At 39.7% G+C, this 15,373-nt stretch overlaps 1 protein-coding gene across 1 annotated transcript in view; it reads left to right on the forward strand.

Moving 5' to 3' along the window:
- The window catches only part of LOC124115118 (glycoprotein-N-acetylgalactosamine 3-beta-galactosyltransferase 1-like), a 34,277-nt gene extending 19,400 nt beyond the window's left edge, over nucleotides 1–14,877 (forward strand). The window contains exons 3-8 of the mRNA XM_046475941.2: nucleotides 3,477–3,601; nucleotides 5,167–5,214; nucleotides 8,905–8,955; nucleotides 12,286–12,767; nucleotides 13,226–13,417; nucleotides 13,809–14,877. Coding sequence (XP_046331897.2) covers nucleotides 3,477–3,601; nucleotides 5,167–5,214; nucleotides 8,905–8,955; nucleotides 12,286–12,767; nucleotides 13,226–13,417; nucleotides 13,809–14,042 — 1,132 coding nt within the window. The 3' untranslated portion in view covers nucleotides 14,043–14,877. The remainder of the gene's footprint in view (nucleotides 1–3,476; nucleotides 3,602–5,166; nucleotides 5,215–8,904; nucleotides 8,956–12,285; nucleotides 12,768–13,225; nucleotides 13,418–13,808) is intronic.
- Nucleotides 14,878–15,373: the final 496 nt, after the last annotated feature.

Consider the following 15,373-nt stretch of genomic DNA (forward strand, 5'->3'; position numbering starts at 1 on the left):
GATTATTGAGGAGGTACTACGTGTTTGGAACTGGGAATTGAACACTAAGCACTTTTAGAGAAGAGCTCACAATAAAACGTTATGGACTCGCGGACGGACTTGTGTTTTCATTTCAAGACGTACATTTATCAGGTTGAACTTCCTAACTGTAACAATAACTGAACTTTACGCCTTTTATACACATTTGTGATGGGGCGACAATGCGACAACGAGACATATTTTGACCTTGAAAATGTCGCGTTACGGCATCGTCGCCCTTTTGTAAAATAAAGAAAAGGATTATCAAAGAGCGACAATGCGACAAATGGCCAATTGTCGCGCTTTTGTTAATTTTGACACGTTTTGCTTGTTTTTGTAAAGGCGTCAATGCGACAATGCGACAACGAGACAATGTCCCTTCCATAGTAATCCGTGCAAATAAAACTGAGTAATGAAATAGAAGTCTGACATGCCAGTTAAAAGATAGAGTGTTGCAGCTTCTGATTTCATAGATCTTCAAGAAGGGTTATCAATAATGGGATGGGTGATGAGTTCAACTGCATACGCTGTGATTAACAATAATGCTCCGAGTCAATACATTTTGTCAAATGTATGACATGTATTACGTGAATGAACATATTGTTTATACTCGTCCATGTTTTTGACGGACAAAATAATTTACATGCTCGGTAAAACTGAGGACGGGCATCATTGTGTGTTTCCGTGCTTTGTTCAGGTGAACAATTGACTTGTCCTTGCATGTGTTTGTGACGGGTGCCACTTGTGTGGCAGGATACGTTCACCTTTTCCCGAACACCCATTGGATGACCTGAACCACTTCGGATTTTTATCCCACATCAGTCTGATACACCATGATATAACTGAAATACTGATATACTGTACAGTTGAAAATGATGTTTAATGCGATTACCGTAGTGTGTTACTGCAACTGTTCATATTTTGTGATGTTATGTAATACGTAAAAGAAAGCATATTCAATTAGCCAATTGATTTGAATAGAATATACTTGCGTCAGTGTATTTTATTAACGCCCCAAATCGTAATTTAAACACATAAAATAACAGATCACACATGGTGCCTTGACTTACTACTAGATTTAATGGGCCACCCCGGAATAAAATAGTTCCCCCCAAAGCGAGGAACATATGTTTTAGTATGTTTACAAGAAATATATTCCAAACAATATCCTCATTAGATGAGAAGATCTTTTACAGAATTACCTGAGTAAGTCAATTATAATGACAGAGCGTCGTAATACGTTTACATCAAGTACAATACGTCAAAATGGCCGACACGATAAACGTGACGGGAGATATTTTCGAAGTTGTTAATTAACCTGTGGCTATTTCAAGCCTTTGGCATCACTGATCAATTGGCCGATCATTGAAAGGTGATTGTGAAGATGTGTCAAATAGATACTAAGGTAAATTCATAGATTTCTGTAAATTGTCACTGCGACAGTTTGGATTTTTTTTCGTGTTTTTTCTCTCTGGGATGGGTTGTAGCGAGGGTATCCTTAAATGGGCTTGCAACCACGCTTCTGTATGAATTCGTACCAGGGAATTCCAAGGGTTTTCCCCAGGAATGTGGAAGTAGTCAGTGTTTACGCCTTTTCAAGAATACAGTCACGTGAAGAACGTCATGAGACCGACCTCGCGTCCAAGTCGTATATCTTGTAAACTTCACATTAAAAAAATAGTTATTGTTATAACCAAATGAAACACAACCCATTATCCGATAGGGGTAACTGTACATAGCCGTTACCACAATAAACTTGGTAACATTGTTTGGTTTGACTTCTTGGCGCGTGTCTGAATTCCATTAACATGTAACATATCCTAAAACTAGCTTATCATCAAATCTCGCTGCACTGCGCGCGAGAGATACTAGAGCAAGGCGTCGGGGGACCAGCGCCATCTGATTGGCCGTTAACAGTGGTACAAGGCGGAGCAAAAAGCATCGTTTTTCCGTCCATTTTACGCTTGAAAAACTCGACCCTTTTCTGGACACTTTCTAGACGCTGACCAATTAATCAATTTTAATGAATATTTAGTCGTTTTTCCGTCCAATGACCATATACGGAAAAAAACGACGTTTTCGTGTTTGCAGTGTTACTTTTCTGCAGGAAGGGTGACTTTACTTCAGGTAGGGTTGCTTTCTTTTGCAGGTAGGCTTCTATTTGCCGGTAGGGTTACTTTTCTACAGGAAGGATTACTTTTCTGCAGGAAGGGTAACTTTTCTACAGTAGGGTTATTTTTCTTCTGCAGATAGGGTTGCATTTCTTCTGGTAGGTTTACTTTTCTGCAGGAAGGGTTACTTTTTCTACAGATATGGTTACTTTTCTGCAGGTATGGTTACTTTTCTGCAGGATGGATTACTTTTCTACCGGTAGGGTTACTTTTCTGCAGGAAGGGTTACTTTTTCTACAGATATGGTTACTTTTCTACAGATATGGTTACTTTTCTGCAGGTGTGGTTACTTTTCTGCAGGATGGATTACTTTTCTACAGGTAGGGCTACTTTTCTGCAGGACCCGTGAAGATCCGGGGTAGAATAGGTCTTCAGCAACCCATGCTTGCCGTAAAAGGCGACTATGCTTGTCGTTAAAGGCGACTAACGGGATCGGGTGGTCAGGCTCGCCGACTTGGTTGATACATGTCATCGATCCCAATTGCGTGGATCGATGCTCATGATATTAATCACTGAATTGTCTGGTCAAGACTCGATTATTTACAGACCGCCGTCATATAGCTGGAATATTGCTGAGTGCGGCGTTAAACAACAAACAATCCAACCATCCATCCATACTTTTCTGCAGGAAGGGGTACTTTTCTGTAGGAAGAATTACTTTTCCACAGGTTGGGTTGCTTTTCTGCAGGTAGGGTTATCTTTCTACATATAGGGTTACTTTTCTGCAGGGGGGGGCGGGGGAGGGGGGGGGGGGGATGTAGGGTTATTTTTCTACAGGTATGGTTACTTTTTTGCTGGTAGGGTTACTTTTCTTTTCCATTTTCTGGAGTGCATGGAATCTGTTCACAGCTGCACACATACTCACGCAACAGTGCCCACCCACGTTGCACTGATATCAAGGACTTCTTGTTGCCGTATTAGTATTTGAACAATGTCAATACACGTGTTGGATTTCGATACACGTGCATAACACACATTTTGCATATTTTTGCAAGACATTGCACAACATGTTAAGGTATTTGGTTGGGTCATTTGAGAATTGAAAAATTGGTTCTCCACAAAATAAATTTTGCTATTTAATTGTGCTGCACAGGACCACATGGCTTCTTCAGACGCTGTCGTATTCCTCTCTGTATCCCTGGCGGTGCTGATAACACTGTCACTGTCATGTCACGGACGTCCGGGCGGTGCTGATAACACTGATACCAGCCAGGTCAGGGATGGGTTGACCTTCGTACTATTATAGATACTAGACAGTCAGTCAGCAGTGTGTTTGTGCTATTGCAGGATCCCCCCTCCAGACGACCCTGGTATGAGGCTCAAAATATACCTTTTCCTGGTGCTAGGCTGTCTGTCGGTTGTCCCATTTGTTATGTGGATGGGTACCAAGTACACCCGCACTCGTTTCCAAGGTAACGGGAATCTGTTTTGTGTTGTGTGAGTGTTGGGGTGGAATGTGCATGTGCCATGAGACTTGAGTTGGTGCATTTTCCCGAGGCAAGTGAGTTAACTGACTATAAAAGTCAAGTGTCCACCCTTGCCGAACTAGGCTGGCTATTACGAGTTATGTCCCTTCTGTGCCCCCCTATTGATCAATGAGATTCCACTTTCATATCACTTGCATTTGCTTCAAACAAAATGGTGGTGCACAGTCAAGACGATCTAATCGTAATCAAGATCTACATGTAATAAAACGGGTTTTACCTCGCTAAGTGCATCTAAACGACTGAGCACCTTGATCAAAAACAAGAAAAGATTAGCAAGACATCTGTCTAAATTAATGTTGTTTACAAACAGGATGCCTTGTTTGTTACGCGATTTTGATTGGACTATGCATAGACTCGTTAGTCCAGCCAAAATGTTACTCCGGAATTCCAGCCTAGTTCGGCAAGGATGGAAAGTGGACTGTTATAGTCAGTTAATTCCCTTGCCTCGGGAAGATGGAGTTGGCGTTGATGTTCCACTGTCATATGTATGTTTATTGTTTTATGAAGGTGTTCCGCCCTCCAGCAGTCTGCACCAGGCGAGGTCTACACGGCTTTGTGTGAAACTCAGCAGCTATGTAGTGAAAACTCCCATTCTTAGTAGATGTGCCAAGGTCACAAGATTGGAGTTACTAGACGGGATTAATATTGTATTGTTTACAGAGTATTGTCTTAAAATCTTGAATCCTACTGTTTCAAATTGTTCCGAATCTAGCACGTCTTGTGTGCGACATCCACAGAAAATGCTCCTGCAGACAGACTAGATTCCCAAGTTCTGCCCACGTGCGGTTTGGATCCGGTCAGTCGTGGTATGCAATCACCGTTGTGGAGAGCGGCAGAATCTTCCTTGTGTCTCACCGGTCGCGTGTCTTTGCTGCACTGCTCAGGAAGAGGGAGTAAACAGCATTTCATATCAGGGCCTAAGTGACTCCGATCGTAGACGTTAAAGCTTTGGTGAAACACGTGATTCGTCTGCAGGGGTGGGCGGTTTGCTTGTAGACCACACGACCTGGCAAATTGACGCAAATATAAACGATAATATTTTGTAAAAGCGACACATTGACACGTTTATTATCAATCCTTTAGCTAGGTGAGATAAGGGATGTTCTATAATAATAATCTTTGTATTGAGGATTTGTTATTTGATTTGCTATTCACAATAGTGCGGCGTCGTCTACCGGGCAGCTTACAAGGTTCTGTTCTGGATAATAGTGAGTGAGTTGGGTGTTACACCACTTTGAACAGTATTCCTCGAAAAACACAGCACGTCAGGGATTTTCTGGGAGGAAAGCCCGAAGTGTTGCAGGTCATAGACTTGTGCTGACAAATCTAGAAACATAAACGGGGCGAACCGGTATTCGAACCCAGCATCATAGGTTTCTGTTTTCCCAAGGGACTATTTAGACGACAGGACAACCTGTGCATCCTCTTTCCCCGGATTATAACTGCGAGCAGTATTAGTTACAACTTGACCAATCTGTCTTTATTTACAGATGCAATAATTTCCCGGAATCTGTTCCAGGCTCTGCCATCTGTGCCATGTAAGTACAACATTCATCCTATAAACATTCGTGTGTATCATATTCTTATGACACAAAATAAGGGAAAGATGTGTGTTATTTATTATATACGTTAGCATGAAAGAATAAGTTTTCCGAAATTGAGAAAAGGGATATTTTCATTGCAATTAACATAAGGCTTGATGTTAACACGTGGACGGAACAATTGTCATGCAAGAGTTACCGCCCCTCAAATTGTCTCCCTTTATCATAGTGTCTGGCCCATACACAAACAGTTGACTTACTGTTTACGTTAGTTCCACATTGACAAGGCGAAATAATGACTGATGGTCATTTATGGGGTTAATATCGCTTCTTGCTGTTTATTCTATTGAAATTGTTTCGTTATAATCTGTACATTTCTCTTTTAATTCGTCAAATTCGTCAATCGAACAAATGCCACTTTTGTTACATGGCCAGCGTGTATTCTTTCACTTCCATCAGCATATTCTTTTGTTTAAGTTGTTTTTGTATATAATCAAATCCAAATGCATGATTAAGAATTTTCGTGACCCTAAATAGTTTTTATTACTTTTGTTTTTATGTTTTAAGATTTTGCAAACACGGAACTACTTTTTAAGTCTCAATGACAAAGGGTGGTGAAACGTCGCTGCATGTTAGGTAGGGGGAATTAACGTTTCAAAGTTTTGCTTCTGAAATGAAATAACTAGAATATTCCATGTGTCGAGTATTCGATATTATTATGGTTGATGAAACATCAACATATAATAATCCTATACTAATTACTATGATGTATGCTGATGATACAGTAATATTTGCTGAAGATATTGTAGACTTGGAGCATAGCTGTAATAATGATTATAACTGGAAACTGACTGTTACTATTGATAAGACTAAGGTAATCAAGGCATTTCAGACATAAATTTCTTCTAAATTTAAATGAAATAAAAGAAGTAAATCAATGAAGTACTTTGGGATTGTTTTTAATAAGTCATGTAAATTCCTGGCAACAAACACCACATTAGTGACTCAAGCTAAGAAAGCAAATGCATTTATTGTAAGTCAGAATCACAGCTAAAGCTCATCATTGCTCCATGGTATGGTGGTAATGGAAATTTAAATATTACTGAAAACATTCACACTAATTTCTTAAAATATTAAGAGTACAACAAGTACCCCACATGACATGCTCTATGAAGAGCTGGGAAGGCTACCAATCGCCTGTGTTATTCAGCAAAGAATGATTAGGTTCTGGGGCAAGCTGGTCACTGGTAATGTACTTTTATTTGATTAAGCAGGTATCCATGGAACTCGTTTGATTTAGAACTTATAACCACAGACTCCCAATAGATGGGAAGATAGACGATGTTCTCCGTAATAAACGACTTTGTCCAGTATGAAGTGTCCACCTGCACTTCACCCTGGAGTGCTGCCATGTAGATACACATGTTCACCCTGGAGTGCTGCCATGTAGATACACATGTTCATCCTGGAGTGCTGCCATGTCGATACACATGTTCACCCTGGAGTGCTGCCATGTAGATACACACGTTCACCCTGGAGTGCTACCATGTAGATACACATGTTCATCCTGGAGTGCTGCCATGTCGATACACATGTTCACCCTGGAGTGCTGCCATGTAGATACACATGTTCATCCTGGAGTGCTGCCATGTAGATACACATGTTCACCCTGGAGTGCTGCCATGTAGATACACATGTTCACCCTGGAGTGCTGCCATGTAGATACACATGTTCACCCTGGAGTGCTGCCATGTAGATACACATGTTCACCCTGGAGTGCTGCCATGTAGATACACATGTTCACCCTGGAGTGCTGCCATGTCGATACACATGTTCACCCTGGAGTGCTGTCATGTAGATACACATGTTCACCCTGGAGTGCTGCCATGTCGATACACATGTTCACCCTGGAGTGCTGCCATGTAGATACACATGTTCACCCTGGAGTGCTGACATGTAGATACACACGTTCACCCTGGAGTGCTGACATGTAGATACACATGTTCACCCTGGAGTGCTGCCATGTAGATACACATGTTCACCCTGGAGTGCTGTCATGTAGATACACATGTTCACCCTGGAGTGCTGCCATGTAGATACACATGGTAGAGGAGATAAAGCTCACTGTCTTCTAATTTGTCCTGAAGAAAACTGTGCACTTTAATTAATTACCTTGAAAGACCTATTGTAATACACATAAAGACTTATTGAATATTTATAACGTCATGGAACTGTGTAATTTAGCAAGGTTTCTGAATGTGAAATAGTAAGTCTTGCAATGAACTGTTTGTTGTCAAGAATACTTCATGTAATTGGGTGATTGTTCAGACGCTTCATGTGCTGTTCACGCCAGCCACTGGTTTACTCTTTACACCTAGGATGTCTTGTCTCATTACCTTAAGTCTGTATTACTCTCATTACTAGATATGGCTGTATTGAAATGTTGTTATTATAACAATCTGTGAATATTGTAAAAAATATATACTCACACGCAAAAGAAACGCAATTAGTTTTAAGCAAATAGGTAACAAACACGGAACCATAAGCTGGAGAGTCTGTCCAAGATGTTGCCCGTCATTTCAACGTTAACATAACCACAATTTACCGTCTCCTGCATCGAAACAATGCTACACAGACCCCAGATGACCTTCCTCGAAGCGATCGTCCTAGGGTCACCACACCTCGACAAGATCGGCAGATTACCCGTCAACACCAGCGACATCCGTTCCTAACTGCAAGTGAAAGTGCTCGACAGACCACAGGAACACATAATCGACACATTAGCCGGGACACTGTGATCCGACGTCTCCGTTCCAACAACCTCAGATGTCGCCGACCTGCACGTCGTCCTCTTCTCCAACCACGGCATCGACAAGCACGACTTCAGTGGGCACAGGGTCATCGCAATTGGCGTCATCATGAGTGGAGGCGTGTCATCTTCTCTGATGAAAGTTGCTTTTGTGTCTCCCATGCAGACGGAAGAGTCGGAATTTGGCGGCGTCGAGGGGATCGTTTCGCTGACAGAAACGTTGTTGAAAGAGATCCATGGGGTGGACCTAGCGTCATGATATGGGCAGGGATTGGACTTAATGCGAGACTTGGACCCATGTGCTTTCTGAATGTTGGTCAAGGTCGGGGACACGTCGTCACTGCTCAGCGGTATATCGACCAAGTGATCAGACCCCACGTTGTTCCATTTTTTGAACAACATCAACAACACATTTTCCAGCAGGACAACGCTCGTCCCTATGTTGCTAGAGCTACCATGGCCTTTCTGCAACAATACAACATCCGTGTTCTACCGTGGCCAGCCCAGGGCCCTGATCTGAACTCCATCGAACATCGGGGTGCATTCGTGTGTGTGTGTGTGTGTGTCCGCGCTTGTACTAGTCCGGACTAATGCCGATTAATAGTGCTTGCCCACTGAGATACCAAATAGATATGTGTACCTCATTATCCCACTATAAATCCTGTAGGCAGACTTGGTATATTGGCCGATGGGTACCGCTGTGCACGATGGCGTTGGGCGTTGCTGTCAGTTACTATGCATGCCTGGCCCAAAGACTGCATGGGTAAAAGCAACAACCTCACAACTTGACATCAGCCCTACATCTTCCAGCATAGTGAACAGTGACTAATGCCGACCTACCTGTGTTAGTTATTACATGTATAGGTTTTCTGTTGTAGCGGTGGAGATCTCGCCGACAAGAGTGGCCACCGGCGCACGGAACAGTACAGGTAGGCGTGATGGGAATACTCACCACACAAATGCATCTTCATAAGGAGCTTCGGATATAGTTGGAGTATCTGCACGTTTTCTTGAAGTCAAAAGATCGCTGCCCCCATGTAACGTTCAAATGAATCGCACATGAACACGTTTATATAGAGGATTATATAGAGTATTATATAGAGGATTATATAGAGTATTATATAGAGCACACTCGTGATTAATCTGCAAAATTAGAACTCGGCAAAGCCTCGTTCTAATCGTGACAGATTAATCACTCGTGCGTAGATTTTTCGGTAACAACCGAACACAGTGGTTAATCCTTTTTTCTCCCATTACAATACGCCATAAAATGTCGAGCTCGTAGTTGAAGATTTCCCGTGTTTAGTAACCGCTCGGGATTCCCCCCAGCCTCGTTTTCGAATATGTTCAGTGAGACAACTGCACCATAAAAAAGGGATCTAGCGAAGACAACTCACACGAGTTTTCCGTGACAGGAAAGCCACTTGTTAGCATTCATGTTATGTTTTTTGTTAACTATTAAAAGCTGATGGGAGTAACGTTTTGAGAATTAGTAATGTGATTTGATATTTGTTAATGATTTTGGATTACTCGGCCCATAACTTTATTTGCATTCGTCTCGCCGTGAATATCATTCTCAATGCGCAACACTAAATAGGCCCACCTTTTTAGTGTTAGTAAATACGTTATTCGTTTATTTGTTCGCTAGAAACAAATGTAATTAACCCAATTAAGAGGAAGTTAAATATTGTCTTAAATATTGTGAAATATTGTTAACGAAAAACAAGGGCCCAAGGCGCTGTCAGCAGGACTGATCAGGCAACATTCTATAAATACCAACTCAGGCAACTGATCAGCTGATTAAATCTTCTTAAATCCATCAATGGAGTGTAATATTTTTGGACGAATTATCCTCGTTAAAACTAATTTTACAGTGAATAATTTAATATGTAAAATGATGATTATTTCATGTCTTTTTTGTTTGTTTTTCTTTTGTTCCTGAAGTGAGCACGTTTTTATTAAAAATATATATAAAAAAGTTATTCATTGGACAATTTTTCTTTTGAACATAATATTTAACATCATGACACCAAAAATGTTACTAAATGAGTCATCTAATTTCCCCATATTTGTGAATGACAAGAAACAATGTGAATTTGACAAGCACAATAATTTATTGTGTGTGAAACATAAATACATAGGATATATGTAAACAATTTTTACTGCAACAGTTACCTCCAAACTTTATTCTTTTGTTATTTTATCAGATTAGAAGTTGAGACTTACTGATAATAGGTAATTTAAAATTAACATTTTCATCTTTTTATCTTCATGGAAATAAGACATAATAATAAATATGTATTTTAGTGACCTGTTCATATGTGATTGTTTTTGTAAAAAGTATTAAAATTGAAATTAGACATTGCTAATGTAAAGAAATGAGGTTTATGGTAAAATGTTATAAGATGACCTCTTGTTGGTCATTTCTTCATCACCCATAAATTTGAGTTTTTCTTTTCTTACCATGTTCTGAAAATTTACAGATTAGAATAATTTAAGGTCTCTTGTTAAAATAGCGACACAGCTTTTCACTCTCAGGCAGCCAATTAGATTATGTGAAAAAAATATACCACAGTAAACCTTGTAATGGGAGAATAATAAATAAAAATATATTTCTTTTTTTGTCATATGTCCAGTTTATCATCCCAAGAAATAATTATCATTAAAGTTAAGCTAGCTATGCATATTGGGGATCTTTATCTGCTATGATAATATAACAATTGCATTATTAAAGAAGTGTTTTTTTCAGAAAACATGGTAAATAATAAATCTTTGGTTTAAAGAATATACTTGAGACAAACATAATTCTACTTGTCTTAATACTCTGTATTATCTGTTAATTCTTAAAATAATCAAGTGTAATATTGAGTTTCTACCTAAAACTAATAATTAATAATATGAAATTAATTTTTAGATTATTTAATCCTATCTAAAATACAAAATATATTTAAAGATGCATAAATGTACATCATTGTTGAAAAAAAAAAATGTTTTTGAAAAAAATACCTAATAAGGTTGATTGGTGCCCACCATCTTTATCTTCATCATTTTGTCTGCTCCATATAATAAATCAAAATAGTTAAGAAAAAATATAAATACATATATTACTTTCTTGAGTTTATATAGATTTAGGTATGACTTAATACATTCAAGTTTAAACGGGGTAATTTTGTTTTTTCATAATGAGTTTCTTATTTGTCCTGAGATAGTATGTTTTAATAATTGAAGTCTTCATGTTTAAAAAACACCAAATAATTATAGGGCAAAATACATTAATTATATTGATCTGGATAAACTCCACCCGTTGAAAGGGGAAACAACTGCTGTGGTTGCAAAACATCTTGGTCGTGAGATGTACGGTCCGTCCGGCAAATATTGATCGTTTCCTGCATTAAAATTGAGTATTGCTTTGGATCCAAATTATCTGAGTGTTTATTTTCTTAAAATAAGAATTTAAGTCTCGATTATTTTAATATTACTTTGTAATATGTTTTTGATCGATCGGCTCTAGATCAACACTTCGTTATAACGTGACATTTCTTATGTGGTTGGTGGTTATTTTTAAAAATATCGATGCGGTATCTCGCTTCGCTTACCGTCTTTTCATTCTGCAACTGAATCTGGTACATTGGGAAGCCGAAATTCTCTGATATATCTCCACATATCACATCCCTTCTTCCCCCACAAATTTTCTCTCGGTCACCAACTTTCGCGGAGATGGAAACAGTGTCACTACGGTAATGTTTGGCCAGCTGGGGATTTCCTTTACCAGACGACCTCGGGTATCCTGATCCGAAAATAGTGCCGTCAATTATTTTTAGCCAGCCAATCAAAAGGCGATGACACAACTCTCCACTCTCAGCCAGCCAATCAGATTGGGTGACAAAAAATAAACCACTGCGAATAAACCACTGCTGGCGATTGAAAATCAAGCCCTGTTATGGGAGAATGAACAATACATGTATGTACTTAGGAAAAATATTTGAAAACTTACTGACGGATCGGGGTCAGGGTGCTTCTATCTTTGAGACAAGTGAACTGCGTCTTCGGACAATACTTGAGTCATACCTCCAACCTCTTCTCTTAAGCTACACACACACACCCTGTCACTTAGTGAAACAATAACGTACTCGTTTATAGTGTATAAATGGAAGTCTGAAGATGTCCTGACAGCATGACATCGAGCCCCAATCACTCACCGACTGCACTACAGATTTCTTATTCGGATCTTTGAAATATCAATATTTTATATTTTTCAGTATTTGTAGATGATTCCGTTGCAATAGAAACCTTATCAAAACTGAAGATCTTCTGTTGGATAACAACAATGGAAAAGGAAATCAACAACAAAATCCCCGCAGTGAACGAGACTTGGGCGAGACGATGCGATAAAAGAATGTTTGTCATGACAACCAGTAAAAAATATCCAGGAAAGGAAATAGTGAACCTTGGCATCAAAGATGGCCGCCAGCACTTGACGGAAAAGTCGATAGCGTCTTTAAAGCATATTTACAAACATCATCTAGACAAGTATGACTGGTTTCTGAAAGCGGACGACGATACGTTCGTCGTGATGGAGAACTTGAAGTTTCTGTTGTCGCACTATGACCCGACTGAGGGGGTGTATGTGGGTCACCTGTTCAAGAAATACACCAAGTGGGGGTACATGAGCGGAGGCGCTGGCTACGTGATCAGCAGACAGGCTCTACGACTTCTGGTGGAACAAGGGTACAATACAAAAGTATGTTGCTCTTATTAAATACGTTGGGTTTTTTTACTTTATGAAACGAAAGTACGAATTTCCCGACATGTGTTTTATTGAAAATGTTATTGATATTTAATTTCCCGCGTAGTATTCCATGTGTTATAGTGTTTATTTGACATTTCACAAGAAAACGATTTGATCTCACGAAAGCGGAAGTAAAAGGTGTGCTGAACATAAGATGACTTTTCTCAAGCGGATTGATAGAGGCTTCATTGTCGTCGCTCCTGCAGTTGACTGGCACTGACACGGTGAGATGACCACACAGGACTCACTAGTCATAATAACAATACGTCACTCTCAATAATGGATTATATGTCATCGTATCCAGGCAGCGGGAAAAGTGCTGTGTATTGGCGTGATGTAGTTCAACTTTTGCTGCTTGTTGTGTTTAATACACATTTGCTCACTCAACACTAGTTATCTCTCTTGTCCAGAACACGTGCGCGAAGTCCGGGAAGGACGAAGACGTGGAAGTAGCGAGCTGTCTACACAATGTCGGAGTCCCCGTCCACAACACCCTAGACAGGTTCGGTCGGGAGTCCTTCCACGCCTTCAGCGCCGGGGACCATATCATGGGCTCCCTGCCTAAAGCTATGCAGGAGTGGGACCGCCATGAAACTAAGAAGGTAAGCTTTGCAGTCAAAGTGTATCAGGGCATCACGGCGGAGCCCTGTTACTATAGCTGTTACAAGGAAATAATATCAACTTTAACATATTCATTATTTCTAAACCACAAACAATAAACAATTCAGCTAAATCTAACGTTTTGATATCTGAACTAAATAAGGGTGTAAATGTCAATCTACCACAATCCACTGATATTAAATAGGATTTTATCGGGGGGAAAAAATGTCACCATAACTTATTTAAAGAAATACTTATGCTTCAGGCAGTTGGAATAAAAAATGCCGGCCACAAAAATTACATTATTGCAAGGTGTGTTTCTTAAGATTCTTACTCATAGTTTAAAATAAAACAATATATGGCTTTGTAGCTGAAAAAAATATCTACTTTCAGGGCAAGGAATGTTGCAGCCAGCTGACAATAAGTTTTCACTACGTGGATCCTAAACAAATGAGGACGCTGGAGTTTCTGTTATATAGGACTAGTGTCTATGGAAGAAAATCCGAACCACGATTTTTTCACAATTTCTTCCAAATAGGTGTCGTGCCGTCATTACCTCTACCGACCACGACTATCCGCAAACCAGGCGCCGAAAAACAAGCTGGTAAACATGCCAAAAAAGGGTGAATGGACACACATCAAGAACCCAATCTGAAAAGTGTCATAAAAAGGAAAACAAAGAAGATCCAAAATATCTCTTGTTGAATGACGAACATCATTGACTTAGTACTGCATTTGGGGGTCTGGTGCCTTTTGCTATTTTGCAATCTTTCTAAATTTTATTTTATTACGGTTACCATGGAAACAATGTAACAACTCAAGGTTTCGTTTCCGAGCCATAACTTGCAAACTAATGAATATTTTTGTATGAAACATGTACAATGACCACATGCTCAACATGCCTTTTCATATTTTTCAGTTCTGTTTTTTAATTTCTTGTGTTTCCATGGAAACAAATTTGAGATCTTCCATTATCTTTCCGGTCTATATTGCTATTCGCAATTATTGTTATTTGGATTTGCAAGCACATTTACGGTAACAACTTGAACAAATGTATAACAAAACGAGAGTTGGGTGACATAAGATTTTGAGTATAAACACATTCTAGTTAGAAAATGGTCTTGGATTGATACTTTGCACTGCTGGAGTGCAGATTAGATGGCAAAAAGTTCTGTATTTAAATGGGAATAGCTGGGGTTTTTTATATTATGGGAATGAGAAGTAATTGATATATGTTCAGATACATGGATACCTATGCCAGTTGTATTGTTTGTGTTTTGTGATGCATCTTTGTATGTGTGTGGGTGGTGTGTGTTCGGTTTACTTCAGTGATACATTTTATTCCAGTTTTTGTTTGTTTTTGTTGGTTGGTTGGTTGGTTGGTTGGTCTGTTATTTAACACCGCGCTCAGCAATATTCAAGCTATATGACGGCGGTCTGTAAATAATCGATTCTCGACCAAACAATCCAGTGATTAATATCACGAGCATCGATCCACAAGATTGGGATACGATGACATGCATCAACCAAGTCAGCGAGTCTGACCACCCGATCCCGTTAGTCGCCTCTTACCACAAGCATAGGTTGCTGAAGACCTATTCTACCCGGATCTTCACGGGTCTGAGTGTAATTGGAATGCTGTGTGTAATGATGTATCGGTTCTAGTGGGGTGTTGTTGTGGATGTCTTTATTAGAGAGGGGAGGATGCGGTATGTAGTTTAGGTTGTGAGTTTGTAGTAGTTCATGTAGTGGGTAAGGAAAGGGGCTTGATTTATTGGAGGTATCTTTTGAGCCTTGTTTTTGTTGTGTTTTGGGATTTATCTGTTGGTAGTTGGTAAATTGGGCTGTGTTCTGCCCGAGCCCAGTAATTTAGACGTATTGAGAGTAGTAGTAGATTGTTTAGGCAGGTTCCAGTTCTAGGATCCAGGGCTATATTAAGAGCGTTATATTGGACCGAG

This window comes from Haliotis rufescens, unplaced genomic scaffold (assembly GCF_023055435.1).
Source record: "Haliotis rufescens isolate VD_foot unplaced genomic scaffold, xgHalRufe1.0.p SCAF_14, whole genome shotgun sequence".
NCBI classification, from domain to species: domain Eukaryota; kingdom Metazoa; phylum Mollusca; class Gastropoda; order Lepetellida; family Haliotidae; genus Haliotis; species Haliotis rufescens.